Here is a 23,480-nt window from a genome sequence, read left to right on the forward strand (position 1 = left end):
GGAATAAAAACAGGTTCTTCACTAGCTTTTGTGTGCAAAAGGCAGCAATTTGGTTTTGCTTGTCTGTGCAAACACAACCAACTTGTCACATCCACTGGACTGGACTGGACATCTTAAAAACATTTACATAAAAACACAACAGAAGCTACATTAAAAGGAGCACCAGGTACTTCTGAATCAGGGTTAGGAGAGACAAAAGGGAGCTGGCTGGCTTAAAAAATTGGCTGTTCTCACTGATTATGTTTTTTAAAAGGGAAATGTGGCATAAAAATAAAACAAATAACCCAAATAAAATGCAAAAGCACCTCTTTTTTCTGTACTTGCAATAGATTTCTGGAGCCTTCTTAAATTTAAGATTATTTTTAGTCCTAAGAATTTTGAAAAACAGATTTTATTCTTAAATTGAGTAGAATTGAGGATTCAAGTCCAAATTTCACTTAGAACACTTTGATAAACACAGGTCATCTGTATGCCCTGCATGACTAATGCAGGAAATATACAGTGAATATAGTTAACATGAGCTAATATCATGTATTTCTTACAACAAATGACTTACCAGCAATGTGGGAAAAAATAACCCTATTATACAAAAAAAAATATTGTTATTACTGTTCTTGAGACATTCATTTGAGCTGACTGAATTAAGATATTATGGACACTGATGGTTGTAAATCGAACTTTTAGTTTTCTATTATAGTTTAATGCATGAAGAATAAGAGGGGCTACAACAAGACAAAGTTTTCAGTTTTCATATTAATTAACTTGTACAGTTGTAGCTCAGAAGTTGCTGATGATCCTGTTTCAGATTTAGTTTTTTGTTTTGTTTTAATTTAACATCGATTGAAAGAAAATTAAACAAGTGAAAACTGTAACTGTAACTGATTTTTAAAATAATAAAACCATGTTTTTAAATCGGGTGAGTTTAAAATGCAGTTGACAACATGAACATGACTCTAACATGACTGATTATGATGTTTTCAGACCAGTTTGATTTATAATTTTAAAAAATGAGATTCTTTCAAAGCAGAAACATTATGAGACTGTAGTCTGATAAAAAATACACACAGCACCATCTGGCTCCAATCAGTCATGTACATACACACACACACACACACACACACACACACACACAAACGTACAGTAGTCTTTAATAAGGTTTCTATGCTGATTACCAGCATAGAAATAATAGAATAAAAATGTCTCAGTGTTGAGAATCTGTACCTTCAGGACCCTATTGCCAGGTGTGTGTGTGTGTGTGCGTGTGTGTGCGTATGCGCACATGCACACTCATCTATTTGATTGAGACTCTGAACTGTTGAACTGCAGCCTCAATACTTTATCTTTCACTGCTCATTGTGAGGGCATGAACACACACACACACACACACACACACACACACACACACTCACGGGCAGACAGCCCTGTGTTGAACTTGAGATGAGTTATGGAAAGGAAAACACAAGTAGGGGGTCAGACCATATGATGTCACCCTGAAAGAATCTCTACTCTTTTCCAAGGTCTCTCTCTCTCTTGGCCAATGTAACCATCTTCATCTCCTTTTCCTCTTCTTCCTCCATTGCTTCTCCTTCCTCCTCTTTCCTCTCCTCCTCCTCCTCCTCCTTTGTCTTCAAACCAAACACCATTTTCTTACATCTTATCTGATAAAAACTGAATCTCTTACATTGATTTTTCCAGCTGAGATAAAAATGATATTAATTGCTGCAGTTGCTGTTTACATAAAGTTGATGTCTGAGCATTTGATCATTTTAGTGTTTAGCACAAGGGGATTGTGGGTACAAAATATAAAACCTAAAGAAAACATGGTAACAATATCAGGACTATCTACAGATGTTACTGAGCTCTGGTAATATGGAACCAACTGACATTCAACATCCAACATTAAGTTTAGATAGGATTTTTAGAAATTCTGCAAATAATTGTGCATGGCAACAACTGTTTGGTTATGGTTAGGCAGCTAAAATGCTTTGTTAATGTTTGGGAGAGATGATGGTTACAGTTAATGAAAAGGTAAACATTAAATGTAGGAGAAGTGGTGCAGCTGAGGTCTGTGCTCTCCACCACCCTGACGTCCACCACTCCATCCTGCTACATATACAATAAGGTACACTTGATTCTGCATTGGCATTAAATATTGGCTTTACTGTAGTGTGTCTTTTCATGAGTGAAAAAGTCCATTATGAACAAATTATACCTGCGCTGCCCCTCTATAGTTGACTCAACCATTAGCTGTAGTCTTAGAGCATCACACCTTATTTGGTCTGGACTCCAAAATTACAGGTGTGACACCTCCACTGCACTACAGTCTTGAGTAAAAAGACAGACTTTGGTTCAGTGAAAAGAGGTGGTCTCAGTCTGGATCAAACTGTGCAATGGTTTGGTTTGTTTCTTATATGAAAACATTCTTTGAATGGTTTGGATTTTCGGACCAATTACTGGAAATTTTGACAGGAAAGCAATCATCAGAGCTGGAAGAAAGAAAAACAGGTCACCAAAACAAAATAAGCCGTGGGGGTCAGGAGGAGACCAGATGTTTGATTGACATCCAGTTTGATAACTTTATAAAGACTCAACTGGAAAAATTCAAGACTCTTTCATGGATGCTTTTTGCTGTTGTCACATCTAAAACCATGCCCATAGATGCCAGTACTCCATCCTAATACGCTGACTGGCTGCAGCAGTTTTGGTGGTGACAATAACAGATAGCTTGGAGCCTGATAAGATGGATTCTAGTGTGATCTCGCAAATCCAGCTGCCTTGCAGGGTAAGTATCTATCCTGCAGGGGATTGCAGCAACACAGACCTTTTTTCTTACTTTGCGGTCTGACGAGGACATAAATTCTGAGATCAATGAAGGCCAGTAAACAGGGAATATAGCCCCTGAGATCATTTAATTTTACAGTGGCTCAGACTGGATGATGAAGACAATACAAGCTCGGGCGGGACAGGAGGTGTGAAGTAGATGAAGAGCCAGTTTATAACTTAACAACTCAGTAGTCTTGAGTCCACACAAGGTTTTGTGAAGTTGGAAGTTATTTATTCCCAGGGTTTGAATAACAAGACATGTCTTAGATTATACTGTGTTGAAATAAATGAACAAAATGTTCATTCTCCTGCTCATTGCTCCAACATATTCAGAGTCATTATCCCTTCTGCTCTTAGCATATAACAGGTGGCTCGCTTTGTGCATCAAAAATATATATGTATTTAAATAATTAAATTGGTGGGGTGGATGGACGGCTCAAACTCAAGACTTTCACCAAGGAGACCAATGTTTGTATCCTGTGTGAAAAAGTACTAAAAGTTTCATCAAGTGACTTTCTTGTTTCAGGCTTGGAGTGATATGTGAATTACGTACGTCATGTGACTTTTGTGTTGTGACTATCTTCAGTGAGATGTGACTTTCATAGTCATGGTAATCCAAAACATGGTTTCATCCTTAACCTAACCAAGTAGTTTAGGTTTAGGCACATTAAATAATTTAATGCTCAAACCTAACAAACCTTCCACAGCATTAATAACATTTTAAAAAGCTGTTTCATGACATTAATGACATGTTAAGAACGGCTCTCTGATCATGTCAGATATAGCAGCTAAAGTGTACTTTCTGCCTCAGTATCAGACACTGAGGACCAGTGATATTTTGTTGGTATGTGATGAGTTGGGATGAGAATGTCTCAGCTCCTGAAGATGTTAGTGTAGATCATGTAATATTTCTTCATTGAAAGAAGAGCAAAGAAATGCATTTTGTTTTCCTTCCTCTCCCGGCCCATTTCGGCAAGAGTTTGATCTGATTGGTTGGAGTTAGCCCGTGTTAGAGGTGATAGACAGATGGTTCATCCAATCACCTGCCGAGTGTTTCCTGAAAGTGTCTGCCCTTTTCCAAACAGTTTCTAAGGTCGACTGCCCAGATGATTTTGGGGTTTTTTTATACTCTGGCCAAAGATTTTCACATCATTGTACTTGTATAACTGGTGTGACAATTTACATCTTGAATCTTGAATGGTTCTGTGTAACAAACCATCTGGTGTGTCAGGTTAGTTTACAGTACACTTCTGTTGTCATGTGTCCCTAACTACCTGCTAATAAAATCTAACACAGGTCATTATTTATTAGCATTAATGCTGATAACAAGTCAGGTTAAACAACACTGAGTTATTTTAGGGAACGTACTGGTGCAGCAACAACTCAATCACTTTGTAATAGCAAGCTTCAAATTCTCAGCATCTTCAGATCGACATAAGTTTCACCCAGACACTGCAACAAGTACAACAACCCTGCTCAACCCTTTGTAGTGTCCATGCTGTTTCCACATTATGAATGAACGAAGAAGAATGACTTCCCAACTCAGGAAATGGGACCATCTGAGGAGCACATGAATGCAGCAGTAATTACTGCTGAAAACGGGTTCTTGGGTTGTTGGATGTTGGTAAATGTATAAAGCTTCTAACTGCAGTAGAAGAATAAAAGGCTGTTTAAAAGTAGCATCCGAAAATAAATGCTGTAATGTGCAGGACAGGATAAGGTGTGAGTGTGGAAGAGGATCTGAGAGAGGTTTGCATCCGGTGTGTGTGTGTGCGTATGTGATGAGGTGATGACTGAGCTTGCCACCCAGGCTCCAGGACAGGCATCTTCAGGCCAGCAGAGAGGAGAGGAGACGAAGATGAGGAGGAGGAGTGTGTTTACATGTTTAGATATCCCAGAGGCTCTCCAAAGGTCAACAGGTCAGCGAGCCACCCGGAAAGACCCACTACATTCCTCACTGTAGCCCCGCGTGTGAGTGTGTGGGTCAACCAGAGGCCACACAGCCATGTGAATGTGAGAGGCCTGACTGCATTGAAATGCATGAAGCTCTCTGCATGTTGTGTTGTGTTAAATGTTGTGTTTCTTTTATCCACGAGGAGGAAGACAGCCAACTCTGTTACCTCTGTAATCATTTCATCTTTTCCTGCTTAACTTTCTGCTCCTGCACTTTTCAGAACATTTAACTGACTTGATGTCACACGTCTGGCAAACCAATGTCAGTTAAGTTCTGTTACTTTAGTTAACAAGTGTTTTCAGGTATCTGTGCTTTTTTTATTTTTCAGGCAACTTTTATTCCATATATGTCAACACAAATTTCTGTACTTTCTACTCCCTTCTTTTTAAAACGGGCTTGTTACTTTACTTTTAATGCATTTGAGAGGAAATGATTTATTATTTTTATTCTGCATCTTTGTCTCCCAAACATCAAGACTGAACACACAGAAAAGAAAAAAGCTTCTAAAAATGAATCAAAGTAACTTTTATTTTTAGGGTGGAGACATTTGCAACATTAGTATTCTTTTAGATTGTTGAATTTCTAGTAGTGTAAACTTTAATACTTTTAGGAGGTAAATGTGGAGAAGATGTGCCAAATATAAAAGGTTTGATTCACATTAACATAACCTTTGAGGTATATTCTACCTGGGAGTAATATCAGTTTACTGATATTATAGTAGTTTCAAATATGGGTCATGTGACAGTTATTTTATGTCAGATGTATTCATACCTTTAAAATTACTGTACTGTGCTACATTAAATGTTTTGTGTGTAAGCCGTTTCCATTGTAAGTTGACTGAGTGATGAATATATGAATAGAACAGTTCACATTCCATCTGAAGACTACAAAAGAGATCACGTGTGCAGTGGATTTCCAGAGGAATCTTTAATTGAGGTAGTTTAAAGTAGAAAAGTACAGACAGGAACATGATTGGGAGAGTTTCTAAGGCAGCAGAACTAATAAAACTCAGTCAGTCTGCTCTCATTTAAAAACAACAGACATCATCATAAAAAAATACCTTTCACGTCAGATCAGAGCAGAGGCCGGCCTTTAACCTGACAACGTCACACTTATGAAGAGATTTACTCCTGAATGATGTTCACAAGATCTAATTTGAGGAGAAATCTGGAGAAGTGCACTGGAACTTTGGCTAACTCTGTTAACTTGGCTGTGTATTTAGTTAACAAAGGTGGGTCATAAGTAGGAGCAAATTTATTCACATACAGTCATTTTATCAGGTTTCACCTGGCATGACGTTCAGCCTTGAGAAGAGAAGACGTCCCCAGTGAAAACTCTCCTTTCACATACACACTTTTCCCCATAATCTATAATCAATAACATCAAATGCATCCAATAATTTATTCTCATGGGGGAAGAGACAGGCAGTAAAACACAATTTTCCCACTTTTCTTACTCGCAATGAGACGTATCTAACAGGCTTCAATTTTTTTCAGTTGTATTCTTTAATCATGTTGCCCCTCGACACACACACAAACAGCATACACACGTCCCCTGAGTCTAACTAACACATTTAAACACACAACCCTGTAAACTAGACTGTACAGCTGCTACAGCCTTTGTCATCGTTCATAAAAACCGAAGGAAACAGAATATCCTAGCTTCAGGTTTTAGAGCACTTTGTCTGAAAATGTTACCCTGTAGTCACGTAGTGCAAAGACCAGAGCTGTGTGCTGCGAAACATACACATAAAGAACAACACTTAAATCATTCAAAAATAAAAAATAAGACTATTACAGGTTTTAAAAGTGGAACAAAATAGCTACAATAGCTCTAAGACAACAGCGTGTTTTTGCCATGAGAGGCTCGCTGTATTCAGAATCATAAGGCTCATCTATGCTGGGCTCAGGCTGGTATGTGGAGTAAGGATGGATGTCATAGTTTATTAATTAAAACATTTTATGTTAAATAAGTCATGTAGTTGCTGAATTGGACAGTTTAGATGTTTTTTTGGAGTTTCAGAGGTCTGGATGTCCCTGATTTGTATAAAGTAGTCTTGACCTCAACTTCATGCAAATGAGGAGCGTGACACCACATCTTTGAAACACACTATGACCCTACCAGAATTCATTTCAGTACTGCTTACAATGAATGGGAAGTGTGGAACCGATGGATCATTGGACACCCTTAAATTCTAAAAGTTGGACATCTGCAAAGTCAAACAGGACAATGGGAGCTTTATCTGAGGTTTTTCATTACTGTTCTATGATGTTGCTCCAGTTATGCAGTGTTTCATCAGCAGCCATCAGCAGCCACTAACCATGGTTTTGCTCATGTTGGTTGCCTCATGGTAAGCAGGTTTGGGAGGGTTGTTGTACTTGTTACTTTAAAAATGTATTCTGCTACAGGTGCTAATTACCGGCTCAAAAATGTACTCTGTAATGTAATCCAAGTATCACGATATTAAAGTAACTTGATTAATTTCCATTACTTTTGGATTACTTCAATATAAAATATGATGAAATTATTCAGCATAATATATTGTTTTTAGAGCTGCAACTAACAATTAATTTCATCATCAGACTTTTTTTTAAATTTAAAAAATGACTCAAAATGATTAATCAATTATCAAAATAGATGCAGATTAATTTAATGGTTGATTAATAACAGATGAATCATAAAAGTGTTTTATGTTTGTTGTTAGGGTTATCAGTTTGTCCAGCTGTTCCTTCCTTTGTTGTGCACAATTTATTGATTGATTGATTAATTTAAAGACAAAAATGTTGAAATTTCCAGCAGGCCATGACAATGAAGTGACAGGTGTGTGTGCACTGTGTATGGTAGGACATCTTTCTTTATTTAAGTGTAATCCTACTAATACTCTTCATTTTTACTAAATGTGTCTGTAACCTGATTGCATTTTTTTGTCTGTAACTGTAATAGAATACATTTACCTTTTTTGTATCCATATTATATAATCCTGTCACATGTAATCCATTACTTCCCAAAGCCTGCATATATAATATAACAAATTGTGGTCTATCCTTAACACACACACCAGCCTGAAAGTAGGTCCCCTGTATCTGTCAGTACATTAGTGCGGATCTTGCTGTCAGAATGCCATCATGTGATGTGCTGACAGCTGTGGTCTGCAGCTGTAGTGCTTTTGATGATTAGTAGATCACTGTAGTCCACATATTTGAAGGAAATACCCCCTCTTCTATCAAAACACCTGACCAATCAATGCAAGAAATACACCAGACCAAGAGACGTTTGATTAAGGTTAAAGTGTTCTCTCCACCTACATGATGCAATGCAAATGTCCAGGTGCCCGGTGGTTTTCAAAAGGAATTCTGGGTCTTGTAGGAAATCATTAAAGCAAGAAAGGCCAGTTTCCCTTTAAGACGGAATGCTTTAAGTAGTTTATCACTCAGTCAGACAGGACACTGTTCTACCTGTTATCCATATGCCCTGAGTGACAGATCTGCACAACCAATCAAGCTGCTCGCTCCGACGACGTCTCGGAGCTCGGGGACGCGCCCGGAGACGTGGACGCGGAGGAGTTGTCGGTGTCCTCCAGCTCCTTGTGGAATCCGCCGTCGGTGCCGGAGCCAGAGGAGCGCGTGGTGGCGGAGGCTCCCTCCCGCTCGCGTTTCTTCTGCTTCATGCGCCTGTTCTGGAACCAGATCTTCACCTGCGTCTCGTTCAGCTCGAGCGTGGCGGCGATCTCCACGCGCCGCGCCCGCGTCAGGTACTTGCTGAAGTGGAACTCCTTCTCCAGCTCCGTCAGCTGCCGCGTGCTGAAGTTGGTGCGCATGGCGTTGTTGTGTGCGCCCGCGAGGCCGAAGTCCGACACTTTGACTGGGTGGAGGGAGATGGAGAAGCTGTTACAAATGTGGACTCAGATCTGTGCTCAGTTAAAGAAGTAATACCACAGTGTACAAATAGTCCACTGTTTTTTAATTCATTGTAAAATAAAGGGAAAATGCATAAATACTTAATAATACTTAAGTACAAAATCAAAATTAACCTGAAGTTAATGAAATTATTATGTATGCTGATCCATTTCAGAATAATATAATTGTATTATAAATATTGATGCATTAATGCGTTTAGGCTTTAATTGTACAGCTGGTAAATGTAGAGTCATTGTAATGACTTTATTCGTACGAATTTCACACAGGGATCAATAAAGTCTTATTGCTATCTTATCGCAACTTATACGTCATTATTGATCCATATTGTGTATTATTAGTGTGAATTTCCAAAGTAACAAGTAACTAAAGCGCATACTAAAGCTACAGAAGAGTAGAATTTGTAATGGAGAAAAAGTAGAAATGTTTGCCTCTGAAGTGTATGGAGTAGAAGAAGGCCCATTATGTAGCAGAAAGTAAAGTACAAGTACCGAAGAGCTACAGTACAGTAGTTACTTTCCAGCAATGGTGTTATGAACTTATTTTGATGTGAGTGATTGAAAAATTATTTAAATAAAAAGTCTACATGTTACACTTGTTTATAGGAACATGTCTGGTCAGTGTTTCCTTGTTTGGAAGATCGATTGTTTTATTGTACCGCATGTTTATTGATAATCAGGAATTAGACTGTTCTTCTTGCCTGTTCTCCGTTTATTGTGTGATGTAGTGTGTTGCTGCAACAATTCATCGATTATGAATTGATTATTAAATTGATCGCTTACTATTTTTATATGAACAATCATTTTGATATTTTTTTAAAAGAAAAAACTCAAAATTCTCTGATTTCAGCTTCTTAAATGTGAATATTTTCTTGTTTCTTTACTCCTCTCTGACAGTAAGCTGAATATCTTTGAGTTGTGGACAAAACAAGATATTTAAGGACGTCATCTTGGACTTTGATCAACATTTTCCACCATTTATTGACATTTTATGGACCAAACATCCAATCAATTATTCAAGAAAATAATCTAAAGATTAATGAACAGAATTTTTGATTGCATCCCTAATTTAGTATTCATGTCTTTATGTATTGTTGTGTATTTATTAAAATTAATGCTGCAATTTAAATCAGTCTCTCTACAAATTAAACACAATGCAAAAATCCAAATTTTGGAGCAGAATAATAAGTTTAATATCATAAAAGAAAAGAGGAATACAAAGGAGGGAGAACGGAAAAAGGCTGACAGAGGGATGGAGAGGCAGAGCTGGGGGTGTAGTGGAGGGGGTGGGGGTGCTTTAAAAGATAACAGAACAGGACTCAGACTACCCAGGGTGAAATAACCCGTCTGCTATATCCATTAACAGAGAGAGGAAGAGAGAAACACATGAGCCGTGTGGGGCCACAGTGGACCCGCACAGGCCAGACCTGTTATCAGTCTGCAGATATGCGCAAAATGACGGCATGAGTCCTGAAAACACACCAAGGACGTTTTTTTTATTTATTTTACTTTTAAACGAGAAAATGTGAGCTGTCACCTTTACGTCATGATGACAAAATTAAACGTGTTTTATTCGATGTCCCAGCAATAACCAATGCATGAACACAACAGCAGCAATACAAAGACAAGGTTTATATTTTCATTTTAAAAATGTCTTTTTTGGATCTTTGGAAAAGCTCTCTCTATATATGTTTTTAAGGTAGGCTAATTGAGCAGCAATAATCATTTTTCTAAATTTATTATAGAACGATCTTATTTGATTTTAATGATAATGAAAATAAAGATATTCCTGTTTCGTACAGAATCGTCCTATTTATATTACTATTATATTTATTTTTTGAGCAAGGTTTGCGCCATGACATCAAATGTTTTATTTTGGTTTCTAAGCTCTGTGTTATGAAATATAATAACGAAAGCATAATAAAACCGTTATTTTGTAGGCCTTCGGTGTATCTGGCGTCTCTTGGTGTTGGACAAAAATACATTCGTGGGACTCTTCAGACTTTTATGTATTAATGTTGTCCCTTATCTCTTAAATCCTCGTCGGTTTGCAGTGAAACGAATTCAACCATTAGTGATCGAGACAAGTGAAAAGAGAAGGAAAGAACAGACGAAAAGTAACATTTACATTAGAAAAAGCCTGACATCTGTGAGGAAACGGAACTCGAGGCCTGCAGAAAAAAAAACGAACATTTGCATCTATCGGCAAATATTCATTTCGTTATTGATCAGAGGGAATAAACCTCCAGTTACATAAAATGTCTTTAACAAGGTTTCAGTCAAGGAACATTTTTGTCGCGGAAAGCTTTCTTTTCCTTTTCTTGTATCTTGTGTTTCTTGTGTAGCGGTTCATAAACGGTGGAACATTCTGAGTTCAAACCACTTCTTTTAGTTCTGTTGGCTGAAACCTTTGTGATTAATTCAGAGGAGGACACAGTGAAAACCTCACAAATCATAACCTAAATATTCTAATAACTTCAGGCCCAACCCCTTCATAAATCTTCAGCTATAACCTTAAATCCAGTTATCTCCAGGAAAGTCCCCCACCCTCCCTCACCTGTTTTCGGGGGGTTCCTCTTCACCTTCATCCAGTCGAAGGTCTGCCCCTGGCCGGCCTGCTGGCCCTCCTCGTCCCCCCTCTCTCGGTCCTGGGACACCGGTAGCTCCCCGTAACCGCCCCCGTGTGTAAGCCCCAGGTAGCCCGCTGCGTCCAGACCCCCGCCGAGCTGCTGCGGGTACTGTGACCCGGCCAGAGCGCCCTGAGGCCCGCAGTAGGCCCCGGCCAGGGCCCCGTAGCTGGGGCCGACGGCGGGGGCAGAGCTGGGGAAGGTTGATTGATGATAGTAGGTGGAGGCCATGGGCTCCTCCATGAAATACTGGGAGTGAACGGCGCTGGCAGAGCCATAGTCCGTGTTTCTGGCGCACGCCTGACCCGCAAAGGCCCCGGTGTTGCCGCTACTCCCGTTATTATAAGGAGACAGTGTTCCACTTTGTAAGACTTGTGTTTGATGAAGTTGAGGATGATGATGGTAGCCGTTGTGCGTCTGCTGATGCTGCTCTTGCTCATGATGATGAGGAGGGTGCTGCTGATGATGCTGGGTCGCTCCTTCGCCTCCGGTGCTCCCGTACAGCCGCCCATCCCCGGTGTAACCCGGACCCCCGGCGCTGCTGTCACTTCTCGCTCCATTAACAGGAGCCGGAGAACCGGTGGGTCCCGTGTGAAAGGCACCGGAGGTCACCGGGAAGCCCTGATGCTGGTCCAGAGGGTGGTGGTGATGTAGATGATGATGGTGGTGGTATCCAGATTTAGGCGCAGAATAAGCGCCGGTCCCGGGTCGGTTACAAATGGAATATTCCACAAACGAGTTCATGTTGTCCATGCAGACACGGTGAGGCTGAACACAGCTTCAGATGATCAGCAGGAGAGGAAGTTAACGCAACTTGGTTGGGAAAAACATCAAAAAATCGAACAATTCCATTAAAAGAGTTAACAGAATGATGTGAAATCCCTCAGCCAGCAACACTCCCAAAATTTTTTTTTTGTATTTTTGAAGAAAAAGTGGATAAACGTTTGGCAAAACGAGAGAAAAATCAAAATAAACACGTCAGAAAGTTCCAGTGTGGAGGACAAAAGTGGAGTCCCCTTACTCGACACACACATGAATAATGTGCTCTGCCCTGGTGTGTGTGTATGTGTGTGTGTGTATGTGCGTAAACGAAAAGGCCTGACACTGTCAATAGCTCAACTCAACCTGAGTTGTCTAAACGCTCATCAATGACGGAGCAAAACACCGCGAGAAGTCACCTCATCTCCCCCACACAGGTTACACACCGTCCTCCTCCATTCTGCCTTTTTTCTCTGTTTCTCTGCTTCCTCCTCTTTTCCACTCACTCTCTTTCTCTCTCCTCTCTCTTTCTCTATTTTCCGTGTCACTTCTTTTCTTACCTCTGCCGCGGGTCACGTGGGTTGTCGTCACGTCGCCTATGGTGACCGGAGGCCCGAAGTTTGTCAGCCGGTCGGTACAGCGGGGGTAAACCAGTGCGTGTGTGTGTGTGTATAGAGGGGAAGAGGGGAAGGGGGCTTTCGGTTTAGAAGTGGAGTGCGCGCGCGTTTGCATTGACGCACGCGCCTCATCCATCATTCGCCGTGACATTAGCACGACAAAGAGACTTCAATCAAACGGGCCCATCAATCTGATATCAGCACGGATCTGTCAGAGCAAAGAGAAGAAAAGAGGAGCTGTGAGCTGAGCAGGCCTGCTGCTGCTCCCAGACCCCTGCAACATACTCCTGAACCAAGCTTATACTGCTGCTGTGACTGTCTAATGTCACCTCTACCACTGTATATTACTGTTACACTGCTGCTGTGACTGTCTAATGTCACCTGTACTACTGTATATTACCACTATACTGCTGCTTCGACTGTCTAATGTCACATCTACTACTGTATACTATTGCTATACTGCTGCTGCGACTGTCTAATGTCACCTCTATGACTGTATACTAGTGCTACACTGCCGCTGTGACATAATGTCACATCTACGACTGTATATTACTGTTACACTGCTGCTGTGACTATCTAATGTCACCTCTACTACTATATATTACCACTATACTGCTGCTGTGACTGTCTAATGTCACCTCTATAACTAGTTGTAAGAACTGTGATGACATTAATTACTCATATCAGTAGTTGGTAACAGGAAGTGCTCAAATCTAAGTACTTTAAAAAGTTAGTGGCCAGGCTGCATTAAACTTTTAAGTTACTGAATTTAAAAAGACAATAATTTCTTCTAATTTCTTTTGTCTTCGCTTGAAGAGTCAGTTTAGATTTATCTGAAAGTGTAAGTTTCCATCATGCTCTCTACAAACTATAAAAAAGAGGACTTTTTTTAGGGTTTTAAGTCTAAAACAAAGCATGCTGGGACATCTGCTAATATGATGATCATGTTTTTTTAAAAACTGTATTGAAAAAGTTGATTGAACAGTACATGCATTCAACTCATCATTTCAAGTTAAAGGAGTCCAAGTTAGAAGAACTCAGGTCTATAAGTTCTGAGGTGTTCTGAAAATAAATATTTTCATGTTAATTAACTGAAGTAAATAAAACTTCTATATTTGTGTTAAGTTAATGGAAGATAAGTTGATTCCACTAGGTTCTTGTATGATTTTTTATAGTGCATGCAAATAGGGCTGTTGATGTATTACCACCTGATTGCTATGTTTCTTTATAGCAATGTTGTTAAGTTTGTTAAAAGTACAAACAGAAATGGTGAAACCTTCAAAAACCAGAAAGGCACTCAGAGAGATCTCTGCCAAGGCCAAATGATCCTGCAGTGTTAACAGAAGTGAAAAATAATGTTTGTATCCAACATGTGAATTGGATCCGCTCCAAAATTGAATGGGCTCTTCATTGGCCCTTGCTGCAATCTTGCACCGAGTTTCATAAAAATCAGGTCAGTAGTTTTTCTGTAATCCTGCTGACAAACAGACAAACAAACAGCACTGAAAACCTTGCTGGCAGAGATAATTATGGATTAACTGACTAAACAACAATCAAAAATGTAAAAAAGAACCAAAGCACTGTGTTTACTGACCAGAGAGTTTTCATCAAGTCCTGTGCAGTGTGTTTTGAAAATGTTACTAAATAGGAGCATAAAAGCAACTTAAATCAGTTTGGCTTCATAGCTTCTTTGGTTTGGATCAGCAGCAGCCAGCAGTGTGAGAAGCTTTACATTATTCAGACCAACACTGCCGGTGTTTGAAATGATTTATTAAGTCAGACTGTAAATCTGCTGTGAACATCTTGTTGCTACAGTGAGTCTAATGCTGTGCTGAGTGCCAGCTGTTCAGCCCTGACATTTAAATCTGTCAGTGTGTGGCTGATTGACTGACTCACTGACCTCCACTGTAACATCCAGCACTGACTCTTTACATCCAACACAGCAGCTTCATGTTTCCTCCTTCATGTTTAAAGATGCTTCTCTGTTCATCCTCAGCTTCCTCCAACACTGATCGCCACATTAAAGATTATTGATTTGACTGTATCTCGTCTTTGCACATTTCCCATACAGGATGGAGGAAATCTTTTAATGGATCAAAATGTTTCTATTGATCAGAGAGCCTGATCACACAGACTTTTGGGAATCAGTTTACTTTTCAACAATTGGATTGGGAGGCCATAGATTTCTAATGGTTGAATGTGTGTGTGCAAGTGCACATGTGACAGTGTGTGTGTTTGCTAATTGAATGAATGAGCTGATCTGTTATAGAAATGAGGTTAAGGCGGACAGGAGGCCTTCTGGTCGGTCAAACCAGCAGGGCAGGAAGCAGGGATATCTCTGAAGACAACACAATGTTCTGTCTGTGAATGTGCGCACGTGTGTGTGTGCATGTGTGTGTGTATATGAAACAAAGACCTGCAACTGTGCACATGCTTGTTACATATGGGTTTTAGTTAACTGTATTTGATTGATGAAATTTTATCCTTCCAATATGTAGATATGTTTTCCAGATTTGTTTCTTTCTCTCTTTCTGTCTTGTTTTATTCTTAACCTTTAAAGGCAATACTTGTCAAACATCTAAATCTGTTCATGTCTATATCAAATATTGGTACACATGTTCATCATAAAGCACTTATTAATGCCTTATTCTGTGTGACCATATTCTACGACTACTATCTCAGAGTTTTCCCACAATAACCTTTGAATTACTGCTTATTGATAGTAAGTAGAGCCAAACACAGATTAAATCTGATGACTGAAATATGTCAGTCTCTATATAGACATATACTGTATATTGTCTAATTATTTAATTTTTCTTTTGTAGAATATAATTCTGATTCTTTTTTTTAATCTTTTAGTTTAACAGGGATTATATCTGGGCAATGTTGCCTATAAATAATATCTATATTTTTAAGCTTTTCCGTTATATACAATATATATCTTCATATATGTGTTTTCTCTAAAATAACAGAAAGTAAATTCTGAAATATGACTGGATGATAGGGACAAAATCAGAGTCATATATCAGTATACGTTTGACCAAAAACCTTCATACCGATATTGCAACACTATTGTAGAAATGACTTGCTTTTACAATTATTAAAACAATGAGATTTTTGAACAATAATTATCAATAATGTGGATATAATGACTATGTGGTAAAGGCAAATAATAGAACAGTTTGATAAGTTCAGAAAATCACATCACTCTACTGTAATGCAGCCATTAAAACCAGGACAAAAGACAACACTTATGACATATCTTAATAAAATGATATCCAAATATTAACATTGGAAACTTTTTTACCTTCTGTTATTGGAAACTCACTGGCCTCAAAAGTCCAGCATTGGTCGGGTTCTAATAGTAAGTAAGGATGTTTTTGTTCATGATTTACAGTAATTAATATGCTTTGCTCAGTATGGGCCTCCTACTAGGCCAAAATAATGCCATCAATAAGTTATCAGTACTCCAAAACCCTGAGGCAATCAGCTGATACAGTTTTCTAAAGTTAAACTCTAAAGGTGGAGGTTATCAGATATTAAATAGTTGAAGTTAGTCTTATATGCTATATAGTCTTATTTGATCACATTTAAATTTAAATGATTGATTCAGCCAAATCAAATATTTTCAGTACATGCAACTTTATTCATCCCTCTGCAATAAGTTAAAGGAAGTGAATAAATCTTAAATATAAAAATCCATTATTTCATGTTCAGTAAACTCAATATAGTAGTATTTTTTTTAATCTCTTAAAATATTTATGCTGTAGATACTCTTTAGGGAAGTTATTTCTGTCATTAATCAAAAAAAAAAAAACTTTAATAAAGACAAAAAAAGACAATTCTACAGGTACTCAACATTTGATTTATTAGTTGAACCTCTAAACAAATTCAGATTTTCACTACTACAAGTAATTAATGTGAGCACTTGGTTTTACAGTGTGGTTGTGTAATATGGTCATGCAGAATAAAGTATTGATAAATGCTTTATAACAACAAATACAGAGCAGATATGCTATCAATATGTATGCTAATAATCAACTGGTAAATGGTGAATATTTGTTCCTTATGGCCAGACACCTTCTCATTACTGATTACTCTCAGCCCATTATAACTGCTTCCAATGAACCCGTCATCCATTTCTACCCTCCACAGCTTCCGTGAAGGACCTGACAGCAGACATGCCGCCGTGCCGCCGCCAGGACGAAATCAGGACGAGTGGCGTGGGCGTGCGACAAGGAGGGAGGTTAATGATCAGTGAGGGGCTGAAAGGAGAGAGAGTGGGCAGGAAGTCTGCAGGAACAGAGCGGGACAAGCAGGAGATTAAATGACGCCCACACGGCTGTCTGGGTGGTGGAGAGGCTACAGGACAGAGTGGGGGAAAAAGAAAGAAAGAGAGGTCAAAAGGTCAAAACTCCAATAAGTTTTTTGAATGTAGTAATTCAGTTGTACTTTTGTTTGTTCATATGTAACATGAGATCTGTATCTGGGTACATTACCTGGACAGTGACATCTGATCACAGGTCTTTGCATTTAAAGCTTCTATGAATAAACGTTCTGTTATCTTAATTAACCTGAGATCAGATCCAAATATGCAAATTAAGTGGGTGGGCCAGAAGGACTTTCTTCATTATCAATTTATCTGTCAATTATTGTTCTCAATGAATCTATTAATCATTTAGCCAAAGATATAAGGCATCAGAAAATACTGAAATAGTGACCATCGCAATTTCTTAAACCCAAGGTGATGTCATCAAAGTGCTTGTTGTCTCAATCAGCACATAAAATGCCAGGCTAAAGTTTACCCTAACCCTATATTTTTCTTCTTGCCTGTAGTGCTGATCCATCTTATTTTGGTGTGAGTTGCAGAGTTTTGGAGATGTCAGCTGTAGAGATGTCTGCCTGTTCTCCAAAATAGTGGAACTAGATGGTACTAGTCCTGTGATGCACCACAAAATACGAAAATAAATAAATCAATTAAAAATTGAAAATTCAAAACCAGTGTCTCTTTCCAAAACCCATGACTCAGTTACTTAAGATAATCCACACACCTTGTTGTGAGGAGTAGGAAGCTGCAGTAGATTATAAAGTAGTTCCACTAGTTTCTATTACAGAAAGAAAGTTGTTCCTGCATGAAACTGCTCACAGTAAGGTCTGTGGATTATTTTGAGCAACTGGGTCATGATTTGTCTAAAGAGACACTTTTTTGGTGCTTGAAGCAAGACAGGACTTGTGCCATTTAGTCCCATTATACTGGAGAGAAGGCAGACATCTCTGTATCTCCAAAACTCTGCAGCTCACAACAAAATGATCTAAAAGGCACACTAAAATAGCACTACGGGTACTGGTATTGAAGTAATCCAAAAATAACAGAGTAATCAAGTTGCATTACTTTAATATTATGATACTTGGATTATTACTGACTACAAGTAAATAATACGTTTATTGAGATACATTTTTAAGTAACTTCTTAACCCTAATCATAGTGCATTTTGGGACAGACCTCATGTGTTCCATACATTGAGGAGACGTCTGCAGCTCTTTTAAATCATTTGGAATTTTAGATTAAGTCTAAACGTTGAACACATTACAAGTCCTTTTTAGAATTTTGATGTACTTGAACCCACATCTGGTGGTGCAATATGTGTTGAGTGAACTGTCAGTGTTACATTCATTTAACTCATCATTTTAAGTCAAAACACTTCAAGTCAGAGGTAGCCGTGCATTTTTTAATATAAACCTGCAGTGTAGAACTTTTGTCTCCCCCTTCTGGCAGTGAGATTAATTATACAAACACTGTCAACCTGTGCTCATGACGAATGTTTACAGTATTTCCACCGTAGTTTCCGCTATACTGGTTGCTTCCCCCCTCAGCTGTGGCAAAGAAACCACTGCTGTTTGACGTACAGTGGATCACTGGTACACCAACGCTGGAACGGCGCCTCAAACACCAGATTTAAAAACTCCGGTATGCTACGAAATACAAGATTTACCTGGCAGTGATAGGCTCAGTCAGCACTGCATGAACTTATTTGGCATGGGCTTGAATGTTTGTTCTTTTTATTTAGAATTATATGTAACTGTAAAAGACCCATACTGCAACTTTAATTTTAAGTTGAATTCCGTATATTTATTGACCCCCTGTGGGGGAAATTCCAATTGACACAGCAGCACACGAAGTAGTAGTACAACTCACAATATTACCAAAATGGTTAGACAAAGTGGCCCCTGATATTCTAGTGCGGTATGAAAAACTTCTCGTTTTTTGTCCTGTGCAAAATATTGTTTGGGGGCTCCTTTTCTGTGAAACTATGGTAGAGGGATTCCAAACAGTCTTAGGTGGTCGGGGCATGTATTAAACATTTCAATGCATCAATCTGGTGCACTTAACAGTAAGAGGACAAGATGCTACATCCATGGAAGAACTGTTTTGTTTTGTTTTTTCTCCAGTTGACGTAGTAACATGAGATGTGACAAAGTAAAGCTTCCCCTTGACTCTCTGGACAGTCACAGCCTTACACTGAAAAGCAAATGGCATACTGAATGGTGGATCTGATAATAAACTCAAATCATCACAAGATTATACTGGTGGCTTTGGTGGCCCTATACAACTGCACAATCTGCATATAGCAAGAAACAGCTGTGGTCACATGTGCTACGAGGCATTCTTGAGGAGTTTGTAAGGGACTGGTACACAACTTACCTCAAAGAGAAATGGTCAAGAGTAATAAGTATGTGGGTGCTTTTCTTACTTTTTGTTTCTTTGTTTTTCCATTTAGTTTGTGTCCTTGTTTGGTGGCTCTAATCATATTTTTGTATAAACTGTGGGTCTCTGTCTTGTATCACTTAAGTACTGAAAAAAAATTGACACAAACAGTAGCAGCAAAAGGGGAAATGTAGTAAGAAAATAAAGAATCCAAAATAAATGAGATAAAAATAGAGCTTCTATTATATAGAATAACTGTGAATGTGCAATGTACACATACAGAGTGTTAATGTGCAACATGTCAGTGAAATACTGTTACTATACATGTGTAATAACCTTCATTTTAACTGTGAGTATTATTTTGAGTCTTTGTCAGTGGTTGTTGTGGCACTGTGCAGTCTGATGGCTGATCACAATTAAATTGAAATTATTAAAACATATATTTATGTTAACTTAATGAGGAAAGATTAGTTAATTCCACTGTTGTTCTGTGATGGTGTGTATGCATATACATGTGTATGTGCATGTGTATACACACACAAGAGGTTTGAAGGTTTCATCCCACAATACCTTCTCAGCAATTGCTAGCATCTCAGCTGACCATCACGCACATTCATTTGAAATATTGTGGCCATATACATTTTATCAGATGAGCACGCTAACAAACAATTAGCTGTGACACATCCTGCAGGCACAGACTAACATTATGCCTCATTTGGGGTTGTGAGACCAATATTCACTCTCCTCTAGCTCTGTTTTTGGTCTCCAGCATCTCCTGAGGAAAAGAAAAGTTTTGTAGCTTCCAACACTACACTGTCCATCAAGTAGTCTCCAACTTTGTCTGACAGGATGGAAGTTGTTTAAGAAATCTGCCTTTAGGAGGGACGTAGCAATAAATTATGCTGTAAATTTTACTTTCTAAATGACCCGATACATATTTAATGATTACAGACAGCAAGGGACTAACAGACTCAGCTTATATATCCTTCTGAAATACTTCTGCCATGACAGAGAGATAAACAATGTGTGGAACTTTACTTTATCAAGAAAACCTTGAATACCTTTCATGATACATTGACTTTTCATTGTGCTTTATCAGCATCTGACCTACCACTCTCATTATTTTGTTCCTTCAAATGAGGTGTAATGTTCACACAGTTTCTCTTAACTGTCCCGCAATATTACAACATCAGTCCAACTTCACTCCAGCCTGTGGGAATAACCATATTAGCAACAACCTGCTAATGCCAAGTTCAACAGGATAACCTCAAAATAAACATTAAAACAACGTACAACATGGCAAAACCTACAGCTTTAAGTACAGAGTCAGTTAGTCCTACAATGTATTACCATACGAATATTAAAACAGAAACACATTTGTTGAGTATATCTATGAACATTATTTTTATTCTATTTATTATATTTTATAACACAGTCTAGCCTCTCACTAAAAAATAAAGTACATCAGGTCTGCATATTTCCCTCCCAGAGAGGATCTTTTTTTTCATATGAAATTAACACCATCATTGTCTGACCAATGAGAATTCAGCTGGACAACCAACTAATTGATCAACCGACCAGAAGGTGTCAGTCCTATTGGCAGCCAGCCAGTGAGGTTAAGCCAGTGTTATTCTCTGCCACTGAAAAAACAAAGAGTTACTGCTTTTTAGGCAGAGCTTCAAATGGAAAAGGAGCACTTCAGAGTCCCTGTTTTCATCTTGAAGTGATCTAATGAACAAGAAAACCAAAAGCAGAAAGTAACTCATTCTTCTTCAGTTTTTCTGTTGGCACTCTTCCAGTGTTCAGGGACTCAAGCTGCTTCTTGACAGGCTGACCTTCATACCTCCTGCGGGGTCATGACCTCCAGGTTGGCTCAGCCTGGTTTCTGTCTTGTCTCAGGTCACGAGTGGAATCTGAGAATCAGCCACACCTCTGACTATCTGTTACTGTTTCTGGCTGTTTGCTCTGCATATTTGTGATGTCTACTCAGCGTGTACCACAGCCCTGGATCAGGGTTAATAAAGCAGTTCGACTGGAACGGAGAGAGGGAATAGTCCAAGGTTCGGACTTGGTCATCTCTTAAGGGAAACTTAGCAATCTGAGTGGACAGAAAAGGTCTCCGTCTTTTTGATTTCTCTGTCTGCTTCCTCAGTCCTATCAGACAGGTCAAATGACTCCAGAACCAGGAAGTTATGCTCAGTATTCCTGGAAAAGAATGGAGATGTGTGTGTGTGTGTGTGTATGTGTGTGTGTGTGTGTGATATGAGTGGCTTTTTGGAAATCATGAAAGATGATATAGGAGAGAAAGTGAAAGAGAGGCATCGACAGAGTGGAAGAAAGAGAGGAGTTGTGCATCCAGACTGCTGACGTTGTTGCATTAGCTCTGAAACCTGAACCACTGATTCAGACACATAACAGCATTTATTAACCATTATTAATAACATTTACACACACACACACACACACACACACACACACACACACACACACACACACATCTCAGCTGATGGAGAGAGAGAGCGTGTGAGCAGCAAACACTAAACCTTTTTTGAATTTTTACTTCATGGTGTTTTTGATACTGTCAGTTTAAATGTAATAAATCTGAGAATGAAATTAGGCTGCATGCAGTCAGCGTGGTCGGCCATATTGTTGCATGCTTTTTCCCGACAGTGTACCACTGCTGAGGCAAGATGTGATGATAAGTCAGTCCTATAGTTGGATCTCTTAGTGTAGTGTTTGAATTCATTCAGCTTCACTCAAGTTACATGGTTATTTATCAAATCTCACAAGTGTTTTTATGATTTATAATCTTTTCATATTCAGTTATATATCATGGTATGTTTTATCATGCTAGTTGGTTTAAAAAAAAAGGTACAAAGGTGAGTTACACTGAAGCAACACTGTACCATAAATTTAAGTAATGAAAAAATACAGTAATTATGAAAATATGAGAAAAATTCATTACAGTACTGATGGAAAATATTCAGTTGTCTCCCCAGTTTAAAATGTATGCCCTTTGAAACTGAAAAAGATTAAAAGTGAGTTAATAAGTTTGTCTGTCTGGATGTTACTTTGAAGTAAGATTGTTGAAGAGCCGGAATGCAGGAATTAATGTCGGCATATTTCAGCTAGCTTTACATTAACATTCTATCAAACCAAACTACTAGAATTTTCAAATTAAGATAGTGAACAAGGTTTCAGCATTTCTTCATTTAAATACTTATTTTCAGATTCCTAGTGTTTCTTTCAAGACAGACAATATGTTGCTACATCCATCTTTGGCTCACAATTTATGAGTTAAAATAAAATAAACTGATTATCTTATATTGGTTGAACAGTATATTAACCCTAAATACACAGTACCAAAAATGTCATGGTAGGAATTCATCCAGTTAGGGTGTTCTTCAAGGTAACATTTACATTTTAACAGTTTTCTATGATTTAATTAGAAAATAAAGTTCATTAAACAAGTGAAAATTAAACTTTACTCATCTATTAATGTGAATCCATTTTTCCAGATTGTAAAGTGACACAAAGGACACAAAAAAGGATTCAAGATGACCTCCAGAGAGTCATGTGACAAATTAAAACAGTGTTATTAGTTTCCTCAGAGTCTCTTTTTAAAGTACTGCACCATAATTTGAGTGTAAAGGGCCCAAAATGGGCATGTTACCTGGGGGCAACACTGTACCATATATTGTGAGATATTGTACTGTGTTTTATATTTTAGTGCAAAACATAAACACTGTTTTGGGGAAAGCCTCTTGCTGTGTCCAAACTGACCTGTGAGAACCACAGCTCTGTGGTTCAATGCTTCACACTTTAAGAGTTTGTTAAGCTGCTTCAGTCAACTTGGATAGATAAACAAAACAGATACAAACAAAAACTGTGCTACAATTATTTACAGCTCCAGTGTGCAGACTCAGTGTAAAACAGATGGTAAATACATATCTGTGTGGTAGTGGTGAGAATTAAACTGACACACCACATGGTTTGTTACACAGAACTGCAACACTTGCAAGCACAATAAAAAAAACATTTATCAGGTGACTGGATGAATCATCTGTCTATCACATCCAAC

At 38.5% G+C, this 23,480-nt stretch overlaps 2 protein-coding genes across 2 annotated transcripts in view; both read right to left on the reverse strand.

The window, feature by feature from the left end:
• Positions 1-7,163: 7,163 nt before the first annotated feature.
• LOC146310309 (homeobox protein Hox-B1a-like) lies at positions 7,164-12,210 on the reverse strand. The gene is made up of 2 exons (XM_084744857.1): positions 11,248-12,210; positions 7,164-8,638 (listed from the first exon to the last, which is right to left on the reverse strand). Exons 1-2 carry the CDS (start codon positions 12,068-12,070, stop codon positions 8,274-8,276), a joined length of 1,188 nt encoding a protein of 395 aa, XP_084600983.1. The 5' UTR covers positions 12,071-12,210; the 3' UTR covers positions 7,164-8,273.
• Positions 12,211-16,608: 4,398 nt separating this feature from the next.
• hoxb3a (homeobox B3a) overlaps positions 16,609-23,480 on the reverse strand; it is a 139,300-nt gene continuing 132,428 nt past the window's right edge. Inside the window, exon 7 of the mRNA XM_084745124.1 lies at positions 16,609-17,055. The gene's annotated coding sequence lies outside the window, so the exon portion shown is untranslated. The remainder of the gene's footprint in view (positions 17,056-23,480) is intronic.

The sequence above is a fragment of the Lutjanus erythropterus genome, chromosome 19 (genome assembly GCF_056507025.1).
Source record: "Lutjanus erythropterus isolate fLutEry1 chromosome 19, fLutEry1.hap2, whole genome shotgun sequence".
Lineage (NCBI taxonomy): Eukaryota > Metazoa > Chordata > Actinopteri > Lutjaniformes > Lutjanidae > Lutjanus > Lutjanus erythropterus.